This window comes from Solea senegalensis, linkage group LG1 (genome assembly GCF_019176455.1).
Source record: "Solea senegalensis isolate Sse05_10M linkage group LG1, IFAPA_SoseM_1, whole genome shotgun sequence".
Taxonomy (NCBI): Eukaryota; Metazoa; Chordata; class Actinopteri; order Pleuronectiformes; family Soleidae; genus Solea; species Solea senegalensis.
The window spans coordinates 17,553,398-17,566,021 of record NC_058021.1 but is presented as its reverse complement, the minus strand read 5'-3'; the positions used below and the strand labels follow the sequence as shown (position 1 = coordinate 17,566,021).

The following is a 12,624-nucleotide window of genomic DNA, read 5'->3' as shown; positions in this document are numbered from 1 at the left end:
ATCTGAATGACAGAATGTCACATGGTAAGTCATGTTAAATTACAATGGTAATAACTTCATACATTGTTTGGCTGTTATTCATATTCTGTTTTAATGTATGGACAGGAAAACTTTGACTGTATATTTTATTTAAATTGCAAAATGAGTACACATAATGTTAGGATTTGTATATTTTCTAAAATGTCTGATGACATTGAACGTTAAAAACACATTTTCTTCCTTTGATAGAGATAATTAATAATCATGAAGATTCTGAAGCAAAAAAATGTTAAACGTGTCTGACTGAATCATAGTTAGGATTTGTTTCTTTAATAAAATGTATCATGTATTTGTTTCTAAAATGTCTCCAGTTTGTTTCAAACAAAGACAACACTATCTCCTCCTCATCCAACCCTCAGTGAGAGAATCAACCAATCACAGGAGGGGGAGCACACAGTGGTGTTTGCATGGAGCCTTTATAAGTAGAGTCTCCTCCGCCTGTTGCGACTCATTGATCAGTGAGAACTGTCAGGATGCCTGAACCCGCCAAGTCCGCGCCCAAGAAGGGCTCCAAGAAAGCCGTGACTAAGACCGCCGGCAAAGGAGGCAAGAAGAGGAGAAAGAGCAGGAAGGAGAGCTACGCCATCTACGTGTACAAGGTGCTCAAGCAGGTCCACCCCGACACTGGCATCTCGTCCAAGGCCATGGGCATCATGAACTCCTTCGTCAACGACATCTTCGAGCGCATCGCCGGTGAGGCGTCTCGCCTGGCTCACTACAACAAGCGCTCCACCATCACCTCCAGGGAGATTCAGACCGCCGTGCGTCTCCTGCTGCCCGGTGAGCTGGCCAAGCACGCCGTGTCCGAGGGAACCAAGGCCGTCACCAAGTACACCAGCTCCAAGTAAACACACTGCTCAGACTGGAACCACCTCATCAACCCAACGGCTCTTTTAAGAGCCACACACTTTATCTAACAGAGTTCATATGATCTTTATACACTTTGTTAAGAAGTTGCATTAGTCTGTACACTGCAGTCTAATGTGATCTTTATACGGAATCAATATTCAAATGACTTTACACATGTGCATTACAGTCCTTAAGGTTAATTCTACAATCCACATACTGTAAAGATGTATTTATTAACCCTTACCTCAAAGTACAAATGGTACATCATTTGAGTCACATACATGAAATACAAGTGACTTGATTAAACAAGTTGTGTTGCAAATGAAATGTATCGTCACTGGACTATTTGCTTCTGGGTTTACATTTGAACATGGGTGAAGGAGCTCCTTCACAAAAAATGGAGACTAAAGAGCAGCAGGATCTATTCTCTAAATTAACCATTGACAAACTTCTTTGAGAGGACAATGTGTGCATGTCATATCATATCACATAATATATAATCTTGAACAATACTTTCATTCATATAAACATTAAATTAACTAAAACACCCCCTCTCCTAAATACGTCACAGTTTGTGTCTTTCTGAAGAGTTGCCATAGTTACCAACATCACATTGTTTTAGAAACATTTGAATATTGGAAATGGGTCGTTAGTTACTTCAATGACTGTATCAGTTCACCCGCATGTGTGCGCGCTGCTTCACACAATGATTTTGCTGTAAATATGTCTATTCATTGAATGTTAAATATCTTGATATTTACTACGTTTTAAATGGTAGTAATTGCTCATCAATCCCAAGACCCTCAGTGAAAGCCTACAATTGGTTTTGCTGCTGTTATTTTTTCCACATCTTATTTGTCCATCTTATCAAAAAAACTTAAGAGAGACAAAGTTACAAGTAACAATTGTCTTTAATTACAAGAGTTATTGTGTTCACTAAAGTCACACAGTTATCAAAATGAAATGAAGTGTATCTTTAATAGACATGTTAACTCTTGTTACATATTATAACACATATTTACAGTCTGTCTATTAAGTATTTCAACAAAATTGACTACATGTCAATAATAATACAAAAGTAGTTCCTACTAGTTTATTGATCATTTTATATTAATGTAGTGATGCTACTTAATTATTAATAAACAATAACAATCATTACTGCATCACTGTTACTCCGAACTTTCATGAATCAAGTTTGGAAATTACTGAAGTTACCTCACATATTTTAAAGTATCACACTCATTTGTACATAAACATAAATACAGAGTAGTGAGAGGCTTCAGCAGCGCTTTATCAGTTTTGTGTGTGTGTGGCTTTTAAAAGAGACTTTGCGATGATGTACGATGTTGTTTAACTGCAAATGAACAGTGAAATTGCATAATACATGATGCTGGTTTTTTAAGTTTTATAAATTTGATCATATTAGGTTCATATTTTTCTGAGTTTGTAATAACTCAAAATTACAAGCAACCACTTTGTTACACAGTTGAGGAATTGTTCATTACTTCAGACATTATATAATCAAATTTGAAACGAGTCTTTAATGTCATTTCTATTGTTTACATTATTTGGCTGTTATTCATGGTGTACATTCGGCTTTAATGTCTTGACAGGATATTTATATTTAGTTCATAAAGTTATATTTCGTTTAAATTACATTAGACAAGAAGGCTAATTGCAATGTTAATTATCAAGTTGAAAACGCAAGCTTAATGTGCTTTGTGAAGTTTAATATTTTCATATTTTTACAGACACTGACAGTTAAACTGTATTTAAGAGGAGGATGAGCAGTTTCTCAGAGTGAGTGTGTGGCTCTTAAAAGAGCCGTTTGTTTGTTTGTGGAGTTGCTGTGGTTTACTTGGACTTAGCGGCCTTCTCGGTCTTCTTGGGCAGAAGAACAGCCTGGATGTTGGGCAGCACGCCGCCCTGAGCGATGGTCACTCCGCCCAGGAGTTTGTTGAGCTCCTCGTCGTTGCGGACGGCCAGCTGCAGGTGGCGGGGGATGATACGGGTCTTCTTGTTGTCGCGGGCGGCGTTTCCAGCCAGCTCCAGGATCTCAGCGGTAAGATACTCGAGCACAGCGGCCAGGTAGACGGGGGCGCCGGCACCCACACGCTGAGCATAGTTACCTTTGCGCAGCAGCCTGTGAACACGACCGACCGGGAACTGGAGTCCAGCACGAGAGGAGCGGGTCTTTGCCTTAGCGCGGGCTTTTCCGCCGGTTTTGCCTCTTCCTGACATGGTTAATTTTTACTAGATTTTTCTGACAAACTCAGAGAAACTGTGACTCAGATAGCTCAAACCCTCGTTTATATGTCCACGAAAGCGCGGGAGACTCCTGCCAGACCAACCAGAGCAGAGCAGCAGAGGGGGGATCACCCAGCGGCGGCCTCGCACTGGAAGAGCCGCTCACCACCAATCAGGAGCCGGAGGACTGAAGCAGCGTCACCGTGTCACAGCTGCTCCCACAGTTTAAGAGCAGAGAGTCGCTCGTGTCTGCTTCACATTTTCTCCTGTTGAAAGCAACAAGCAGAAACATGGCAAGAACCAAGCAAACCGCCCGTAAATCTACCGGAGGTAAGGCTCCCAGGAAGCAGCTGGCCACCAAGGCTGCGCGTAAGAGCGCGCCTGCCACCGGCGGCGTGAAGAAGCCTCACCGTTACAGGCCCGGTACCGTGGCTCTCCGAGAGATCCGTCGCTACCAGAAATCCACGGAGCTGCTGATCCGCAAGCTGCCCTTCCAGCGCCTGGTGAGAGAGATCGCTCAGGACTTCAAGACCGACCTGCGCTTCCAGAGCTCCGCGGTCATGGCTCTGCAGGAGTCCAGCGAGGCTTACCTGGTCGGCCTGTTCGAGGACACCAACTTGTGCGCCATCCACGCCAAGAGAGTCACCATCATGCCCAAGGACATCCAGCTGGCCCGCCGCATCCGTGGAGAGAGAGCTTAAAGTCTGTGCTGCTGCTGCTGCTCCTCCACTAACCTCCACCACAACGGCTCTTTTAAGAGCCACCTCACTCTCAACTCTAGACAACAGTCCTCTGCTGCCTCAACATATTTTATAATGAATAAAATTGTCTCCTAACAATTACACATCGTCTTCAATTAAGAATAAACGTTATCAGTTACAGTATCATGAAGATCAAAGCTCTCATGATCTCCTACATCACTGTTCAAACTCCATTATAGTACATTTCTCATAGAAAGTGAGAATGTGTCCGTTTCATAGTCAAAGACATTTGACCTTTATTTATTAAATGCCCACTGTTGATTAACAAAAGTGCTATTTAATATAATCCCATTAGATTCCACACCCATTTAGTCTTGAAGGGAAATTAAGACACAAAACAGGCTCACACACCCTTGTCACCATGTGTCCTTATGGCTTGGATTTCATAAAAGAATATTGTAATAATTATAGTAGTAGGAGGTGATACTATAATAACAGCTCATTTCTGAAGTAATGTCTTGGTAAGTAGCTACAAGAGTTATAAGACGCCATTTTGTTTTCATTGTAATAATTGTGATAATTATGATGTATGAATGTAGGGAAGCAACTTTAACCATGAATCATCCACTAGGTTGATTTTCAGTTTCATGATAATATTCATCTTTTGCACAGTTTAATTTGTGTGTCAGTGTGACTCTGACACTCACATTATTTTGTGACAAACCACCAGATAAAACATTGGTCTGGCTTCCAGGTCAGACATTTTCACTTCAGGGGCTGTCCACATGAAAACCGTTCTAGTTTTTTTTAACCATTTGACGGTTTTTATGCTATGCTTTTTCTGTGGACAACCAATACACTATTTTGGGAAAATTATGTTTACCTCTCACTCTTACTCTGGCATTTCCTGTCACTATTTCATTGTCATCGTTGGAATCATCTTGTGTTTGGAAATTGTCTGTTTTATTCACTTTATAGAAATTGTTAATTTCTTTACCTGGTCCATTTCATTTAAGTTTGCACAAAGTGCACATCCTTTATTGCAATGCTCAACATCTGTGTTTCTGGTGTAGCAGCATTACAGCAACACATACAGGCCTATACTCAATATTCACAGTCATTTTAAAAATCAAATAAGTGAACCACACAGCTGTAGAGGGAGGATCCAAAAAGAAAGAAATGATTGAAGCTGCACATCTTGTGAAACTACACCATCAGGAGCTTTTTTTTGTTTGTTTTTTTAACTTTAAACCTTACTTTGACATGTTTATTTAAAGTTCTTTAAGCTTTTTTTAAACCCTATTTTTTCAGCTTGATTCACAAACCTGTCAGACATAAGTGATTATGTCATGTCATGTCTGGATCATACTTTATTTATTTATTTATTTATTTATTTATTTATTTATTTATTTATTTATTTGTTTGTTTGTTTGTTTGTTTGTTTGTTTGTTTGTTTCGGTCATGACATTTAGATCACTTATCACACATCAGTGTAGTTCACACGGTACCGAAAGGGAAAGCGGGAGAAGCAAAAGCTTATCTAGTCCCACCCCCATTATCATCATAGATTACATAATTATTCTTTTCTCATGACATTTGACAAAGAAAAACATGTTTCAGCATCAGCACTCAGAGATATAGTCTAGCTCTAGACCAGTGGTCCCCAAACTACGGCCTGGGGGTCGGACACAGCCCCCCTCCACATTTGACCCGGCCCCCTGAACAATTCCAGAGACACATTATTTTTTTCCCCGCATTATTATTTTTTCAGTCTGGCCACGCAATCGAGACTAAAGCAAGCATAGAACACTGGGGTGAAGTGGGCCTGCCTGACTGAATCCCAGGAAATGTTTCCTTACGTCAATGAAGCTCATTTGAATTGAATTGTGAGCCACACAAAAAAAAAGTTGCTACTACGACCTCACTTTATCCCAGTCATAGAACGTGAACGTGAGCCGGGCCAGCTTCTGTGTTGCTCAACTGATAGCAAGCTGTGGTAAACCTTTCACTGAGGGAGAGTTTGTCAAGAAATGTTTGAATGTTGTCGTGGAGGAGGTGTGTCCCGAGAAGAAAGATGTCTTTAATGCCGTGAGTCTGTCGGCGAGTACAATCACCAGGCGCGTCGAAACAATAAATGTTTACATTTAGGCAACCCTGCGATGGTCACACTTTTTCTGTTACAAACTGACTGGCCCCCCATCAGAGAAGGGAAAAGTTATGTGGCCCTCACTGGAAAACGTTTGGGGACCCTTGCTCTAGACAGTCAAATCAGACTCCATGTGTGTCTGTACATGTGTCCATGATATTCTGTCGCGAGTGACCGTCTCGACTTGTTGCCTGGCATATTCAACTTCCCAAAAGTCACAAAACAATCCAATCAATCGAGGTCAATGCATAATTTTTTTCTCTCCCTTTAGTCATCCATCTCATCTGTAGGATTCGCCTCGCTTTGCTTCTCCATTCTTTTCTTGTGCTCGAATAAACACAAAAGTAAATAAATCAGAAAATTAATAGTTATTTTTGACATGCACAATTATTCATACATTACATGTCATTTAGCAGACACTTTTTATCCAAAGCGACTCACATGGGAATTGAGTACAATCAGCCAGGGGTGGAGTCGAACTTGCAACCATTGCCCTTTTCGCACACAGGTACCGGTCTTAACCACTGAGCCACTCCACCCCTCCACCATACAGAATCTTTTAAATCACCTTTTTTCTTTTCTTTTCTTAATTAACACATATATTTATTAATTGTTGTACTGTTTTTTCATGAATTAATTCATTTTGTTGGCCTTCCACTCTTTCTCTGTTACGTGATGCAAATGTGTGTTTTTTTCTATTAAATAAGTGTTTATTTTTTAATTATTTAATTATTTTTAATTATTTTGTGAGACCTCTGGGACATGCTGTCACTGACGCTCTTCTCCTGTTGGGGGCGCTGATGCACCACAGACTCCTTTATTCACCATGATAACCCACAGAGGAAGAATATGGCGCCTTTGTCTTCAACCAGGTCCTCAAACAGACTTTGAATATCCGTGAATCTCGACATAGTCACCATATCTGTGTATTCTACAATCTGATAAAATGAGTGGCCGTGGAAAAGGAGGAAAGGGTCTCGGTAAAGGAGGCGCTAAGCGTCACCGCAAAGTTCTCCGTGATAACATCCAGGGAATTACCAAGCCCGCCATCCGCCGTCTGGCTCGCCGTGGCGGAGTGAAGCGTATCTCTGGTCTGATCTACGAGGAGACTCGTGGGGTGTTGAAGGTTTTCCTGGAGAACGTGATCCGTGATGCTGTCACCTACACCGAGCACGCAAAGAGGAAGACTGTGACCGCCATGGACGTGGTTTATGCTCTGAAGAGACAGGGAAGAACTCTGTACGGCTTCGGCGGTTAAACTCACTTCACTTTGTCATCAAACAAAACAACAACGGCTCTTTTAAGAGCCAACCACTTTGTCTCTGAGAGCTCAATCATCTGAATGTGTCATATTATAGTTTTAATAATATTTTTGTATGCATTTAATCCATAACGTGGGACAATCAATATAACTTAAACATTAGTAGTAGAAGATTATTATGGTGAACGTCTCTTCCACCATCTTTGTTTATTTCATCCAAGTTTCACAAGTGTCCTCTGGCTGGTGTTTAACGTGAATTACCGTATATATCAGATGTAGAGCTGAGGAATTTGACTGTGTATAAAATAACCTCTGTGTGAGATAGAGGACCATCATGAGAGCAAATGATCTTACTGGGAATAAATCTGCCATCTGTGCAAAGTCTGTAGCTGACTTGCTCTATTTACGCCATCGTATTTTAACATTGGTGATAATGGTGTTACTGAGAGAACTCAATATTTTCTCAGGTAGTAAATGTGTGAGAACCACTGCTCTATAGTTTGTTTTATTACATTCATTTCAATTTCATTTCAATTCAATTTGAGGCCTAGCTTTGTCCTGTAGCTTTTATTCAAAGTTATCTTAAGTAATTATTTAATTTAATATAATTCATGTGTTTGAAGACTGAAATTTAAATGTATGTTTAAAACTATATATTTTTTTAATGTGGTTTATATATCATTCTGTATCAAGACATCCAATCATATTTGAAATGTATGTGAAATAGTGTCACAAATGTTGTTATTGCTTTATCACAACGGAATATTGTTTAATGTTAAGCTCATATCATCCACCACAACTGAACAGGTTTTTTTTCCCACACAGACGGTTGGATGTTTTTCAGATGACTGGTTGTCTTTGCATTTATTTTTAATAGTAATAAAAAGTGATTGTGTTAAACTGCAAAAAGTATTTTGATCTGTTGTTTGTCCTCAACCTTTATCTTCTTTTTCTACACAATTAATATGTTATATATAATTGGATATAGGTAGATTATTATGTAGTATTATCAACTCTTAAAAGTTAAGACATTTTGTCTGGTTCTTATATTCAGCTTATTATAAGTCTAACAACACAGTAATACAATGACATGAATGCATCACATTCACATTGAACTGAAAGGATGAAAAGATTATAAAGAATTTCTTCTTCCTTTTACCAGAGGTTTGATCATCATGATTCACTGAGTTTATGTTTCTTAAATGTTACAATAAATATATAAAAACACATTTTCTTCCTTTGATAAAGATAATTAATAATCATGAAGATACTGAAGCAGAAAAATGTTAAACGTTTCTGACTGAATCATAGTTAGGATTTGTTTCTTTAATAAAATGTATCATGTATTTGTTTCTAAAATGTCTCCAGTGTGTTTCAAACAAAGACAACACTATCTCCTCCTCATCCAACCCTCAGTGAGAGAATCAACCAGTCACAGGAGGGGGAGCACACAGTGGTGTTTGCATGGAGCCTTTATAAGCAGAGTCTCCTCCGCCTGCTGAGACTCATTGATCTGTGTGAACTGTCAGGATGCCTGAACCCGCCAAGTCCGCGCCCAAGAAGGGCTCCAAGAAAGCCGTGACTAAGACCGCCGGCAAAGGAGGCAAGAAGAGGAGAAAGAGCAGGAAGGAGAGCTACGCCATCTACGTGTACAAGGTGCTCAAGCAGGTCCACCCCGACACTGGCATCTCGTCCAAGGCCATGGGCATCATGAACTCCTTCGTCAACGACATCTTCGAGCGCATCGCCGGTGAGGCGTCTCGCCTGGCTCACTACAACAAGCGCTCCACCATCACCTCCAGGGAGATTCAGACCGCCGTGCGTCTCCTGCTGCCCGGTGAGCTGGCCAAGCACGCCGTGTCCGAGGGAACCAAGGCCGTCACCAAGTACACCAGCTCCAAGTAAACACACTGCTCATTCTGGAACAACCACATCAACCCAACGGCTCTTTTAAGAGCCACACACTTTATCTAACAGAGTTCATATGATCTTTATACAGTGTGGCAACTACGAACACTCGGCACCGAAGACTTACCCTTGCTTATCTTAATTGTACCTATGTAATATTTGTCTATTACAGGGTTCAGAAAGTTTTTGTGTTCTCATAATCACATCAGACGTTCCACGTATCGTAAAGTCGTGTACTGAGGTCTATTAATAATAGTGTGTGTGTGTGTGTGTAGAATGTTATGACAGTATGTCATTTAGCAGACGCTTTTATCCAAAGCGACTTTCTGAATATAATTATATGAAATATATCATTAATCAACATAAACAACCCTGCAAATGAAGAATGAAAGTGCATGTATTATGCTAATGTTTGTGCATATGTCAATGATGAAGGAGTTTATAATAACAAAAGGAACCGTTGCAAACAACACCTATAGTTACAAAGTTTAGGAAGTTATTGTGTTCATTACGTCAGACATTTCAAGTACGATTACTAACATGGTATACAAGTATATAAATATGAAAAGATTAAATATACTAAAAACCTGAAATACAAAATGTCACAATGGTAATAACTCAGTAGTTTAGCGGTTACAATTTTCTCGTGTGTATCTGGACAGAATATTTAATTTGCTAAATTAGTCAAAACTAATTAGGATGATTATATTGAGTGCACATTTTATGGTACTTTAGATGATGCAATAATGACTGAGAAAATCGCGCAGATTGACAGTGAAAAATTAGATATGTTTAAGATTTATGGTTTTACTGTATTTATTTAAAAGAGGAGGATGAGCAGTTTCTCAGAGTGAGTGTGTAGCTCTTAAAAGAGCCTTTTGTTTGTTTGTTTGTTTGTGGAGTTGATGTGGTTTACTTGGACTTAGCGGCCTTCTCGGTCTTCTTGGGCAGAAGAACAGCCTGGATGTTGGGCAGCACGCCGCCCTGAGCGATGGTCACTCCGCCCAGGAGTTTGTTGAGCTCCTCGTCGTTGCGGACGGCCAGCTGCAGGTGGCGGGGGATGATACGGGTCTTCTTGTTGTCGCGGGCGGCGTTTCCAGCCAGCTCCAGGATTTCAGCGGTCAGGTACTCGAGCACAGCGGCCAGGTAGACGGGGGCGCCGGCACCCACACGATGAGCGTAGTTGCCTTTGCGCAGCAGTCTGTGAACACGACCGACTGGGAACTGGAGTCCAGCACGAGAGGAGCGAGTCTTTGCCTTAGCGCGGGCTTTTCCGCCGGTTTTGCCTCTTCCTGACATGGTTAATTTTTACTAGATTTTTCTGACAAACTCAGAGAAACTGTGACTCAGACAGCTCAAAAACCTCCTTTATATGTCCACGAAAGAGCGGAGACTCCTGCCAGACCAACCAGAGCAGAGCAGCAGAGGGGGGATCACCCTCTGTCCTTTCAAGCGACTTTTGTCCAATAAGCAGCGGGGTCTCGGGCTCCTCTGGGCGGCGCTGCGCTACAAGAAGAGCCGCTCACCACCAATCAGGAGCCGGAGGACTGAAGCAGCGTCACCGTGTCACAGCTGCTCCCACAGTTTAAGAGCAGAGAGTCGCTCGTGTCTGCTTCACTTTTTCCTCCTGTTGAAAGCAACAAGCAGAAACATGGCAAGAACCAAGCAAACCGCCCGTAAATCTACCGGAGGTAAAGCTCCCAGGAAGCAGCTGGCCACTAAGGCTGCGCGTAAGAGCGCGCCTGCCACCGGCGGCGTGAAGAAGCCTCACCGTTACAGGCCCGGTACCGTGGCTCTGCGAGAGATCCGTCGCTACCAGAAATCCACGGAGCTGCTGATCCGCAAGCTGCCCTTCCAGCGCCTGGTGAGAGAGATCGCTCAGGACTTCAAGACCGACCTGCGCTTCCAGAGCTCCGCGGTCATGGCTCTGCAGGAGTCCAGCGAGGCTTACCTGGTCGGCCTGTTCGAGGACACCAACCTGTGCGCCATCCACGCCAAGAGAGTCACCATCATGCCCAAGGACATCCAGCTGGCCCGCCGCATCCGTGGAGAGAGAGCTTAAACTCTGTGCTTATGCTCCACTAACGACCAAACCGGCTCTTTTAAGAGCCACTATACTCTGAACTCAAGACCACATACCTCTGCTGCTTCAATGTTTTTAATAACGGATAAAAGTTCCCTAACTATAATATGGTATATTACAGTATTGTTACAATATCAAGTAGTTTGACAATCTTAGCTGTCATCAGTAATTATGGTGATCGTCAGCACATGCTACTGATCACACATTGAGCATAAGATTTATTGCACACTGCATTCGGTCAGAACTAGCATTGAGATGAACGAGGAAATATTAGCTTAGAAAAATAAATTTCAGTTGAAGAGGATGAAGTCTGGCAGTGACTTTGTTTTGCAGGTGTGAACCAAGCAGACAACCAAACAATATGCATAATAGCTAAAAACATTTTTTTATTTTGTTGTCTGACATGAAATAATGAAAAAGTGTGTGCCATAAGTGAAGATCCTGGTCAAATCACATTGATGTGCTCTGTGTTCCCTTTGGCTTTGGTGGAGGAGGCTTAAAAGGAGAGACAGAGAGTATAATTTTACAACAAGCCACTGCAACACTTATACATAGATTATATATTTGTATATATAATGACATTCTTAACAGTTAACATTTTTTGTTACCCTTGTTTCTGTCCTTTGTATGGAAGAGGATTAGTGCCACATGTAAAATAACATTTGATTACAACATTGAATAAATAAATAAATAAATAAATGAACCAGAATTCTTTCTTTTTTTTCCTCAGAATTTTGACTTAAATCTCAGATTTTAATTTCTGGCTTTTTTATTCATCATTTTGTTTAAACAAAAAAAAAAAAACACATCAAAAACAAAAACCTGAGGGAAACCAACCCGTGGCAAAATTCCACACGCTCCATGTTTTCTCCAACATCCTACATTGAGATGTGGACGTTTGGACCTCAGTGCTGTTTTTGGAGGTCCTCTCTGTGATAAAATGAGAATACACTGATAATGTTATCAAAACCGCTCCACAGTTGTTAAACTGGTGATCTACTCATCACCTTTGTCAAGTAGGTTATATTTTTATGTGTTTTAAATTAAAATTATTTATAATATTGACAAATATACTGAAATGATTCCACATGGATTACATTTTGATGCACATCTGGTTAATTTCTCATGGAATTTCCAACATATGATGTTTTTTTTCTATTGTAAGAAGTAAACAGATGCCGTATAACCTTTGACATATCTATTTCTGTATTTTTCTCTGTTGGATCTTCTTACCCGAGTATGAGCCTGTCGTTCACGCTCTCTCACTGGAACAGCTGCATCAGTTGAAGCGCAAGTCGTGAGGAGCAGGACAACCTGCAGACTCAGGAGGACCAACAGATACCTTTTGTCCATGACTGAAGAGTTTGAGCCAACCTGTGAAACCCACAGG

The 12,624-nt window shown here is 41.0% G+C and overlaps 6 protein-coding genes across 6 annotated transcripts; 4 read left to right on the top strand and 2 right to left on the bottom strand.

Moving 5' to 3' along the window:
* Window positions 1-503: 503 nt before the first annotated feature.
* LOC122772555 (histone H2B) lies at window positions 504-1,215 on the top strand. Its single transcript, XM_044030725.1, has one exon. The coding sequence runs from the start codon at window positions 513-515 to the stop codon at window positions 885-887; it is 375 nt and encodes a 124-aa protein (XP_043886660.1). The 5' UTR covers window positions 504-512; the 3' UTR covers window positions 888-1,215.
* Window positions 1,216-2,720: 1,505 nt separating this feature from the next.
* Window positions 2,721-3,387, bottom strand: LOC122772545 (histone H2A). The gene has a single exon (XM_044030698.1). The coding sequence runs from the start codon at window positions 3,127-3,129 to the stop codon at window positions 2,743-2,745; it is 387 nt and encodes a 128-aa protein (XP_043886633.1). The 5' UTR covers window positions 3,130-3,387; the 3' UTR covers window positions 2,721-2,742.
* A 23-nt stretch (window positions 3,388-3,410) lies between these two features.
* LOC122782630 lies at window positions 3,411-11,538 on the top strand. Its single transcript, XM_044047063.1, has 5 exons — window positions 3,411-3,830; window positions 6,896-7,221; window positions 8,773-9,144; window positions 10,078-10,276; window positions 10,497-11,538. The coding sequence occupies exons 1-5, from the start codon at window positions 3,426-3,428 to the stop codon at window positions 11,211-11,213; spliced, it is 2,019 nt and encodes a 672-aa protein (XP_043902998.1). The 5' UTR covers window positions 3,411-3,425; the 3' UTR covers window positions 11,214-11,538.
* Window positions 6,920-7,620, top strand: LOC122772564 (histone H4). Its single transcript, XM_044030737.1, has one exon. It carries the CDS (start codon window positions 6,929-6,931, stop codon window positions 7,238-7,240), a length of 312 nt encoding a protein of 103 aa, XP_043886672.1. The 5' UTR covers window positions 6,920-6,928; the 3' UTR covers window positions 7,241-7,620.
* LOC122772546 (histone H2B) lies at window positions 8,753-9,166 on the top strand. Its single transcript, XM_044030713.1, has one exon. It carries the CDS (start codon window positions 8,774-8,776, stop codon window positions 9,146-9,148), a length of 375 nt encoding a protein of 124 aa, XP_043886648.1. The 5' UTR covers window positions 8,753-8,773; the 3' UTR covers window positions 9,149-9,166.
* LOC122772535 (histone H2A-like) lies at window positions 9,639-10,679 on the bottom strand. Its single transcript, XM_044030684.1, has one exon. It carries the CDS (start codon window positions 10,448-10,450, stop codon window positions 10,064-10,066), a length of 387 nt encoding a protein of 128 aa, XP_043886619.1. The 5' UTR covers window positions 10,451-10,679; the 3' UTR covers window positions 9,639-10,063.
* Window positions 11,539-12,624: the final 1,086 nt, after the last annotated feature.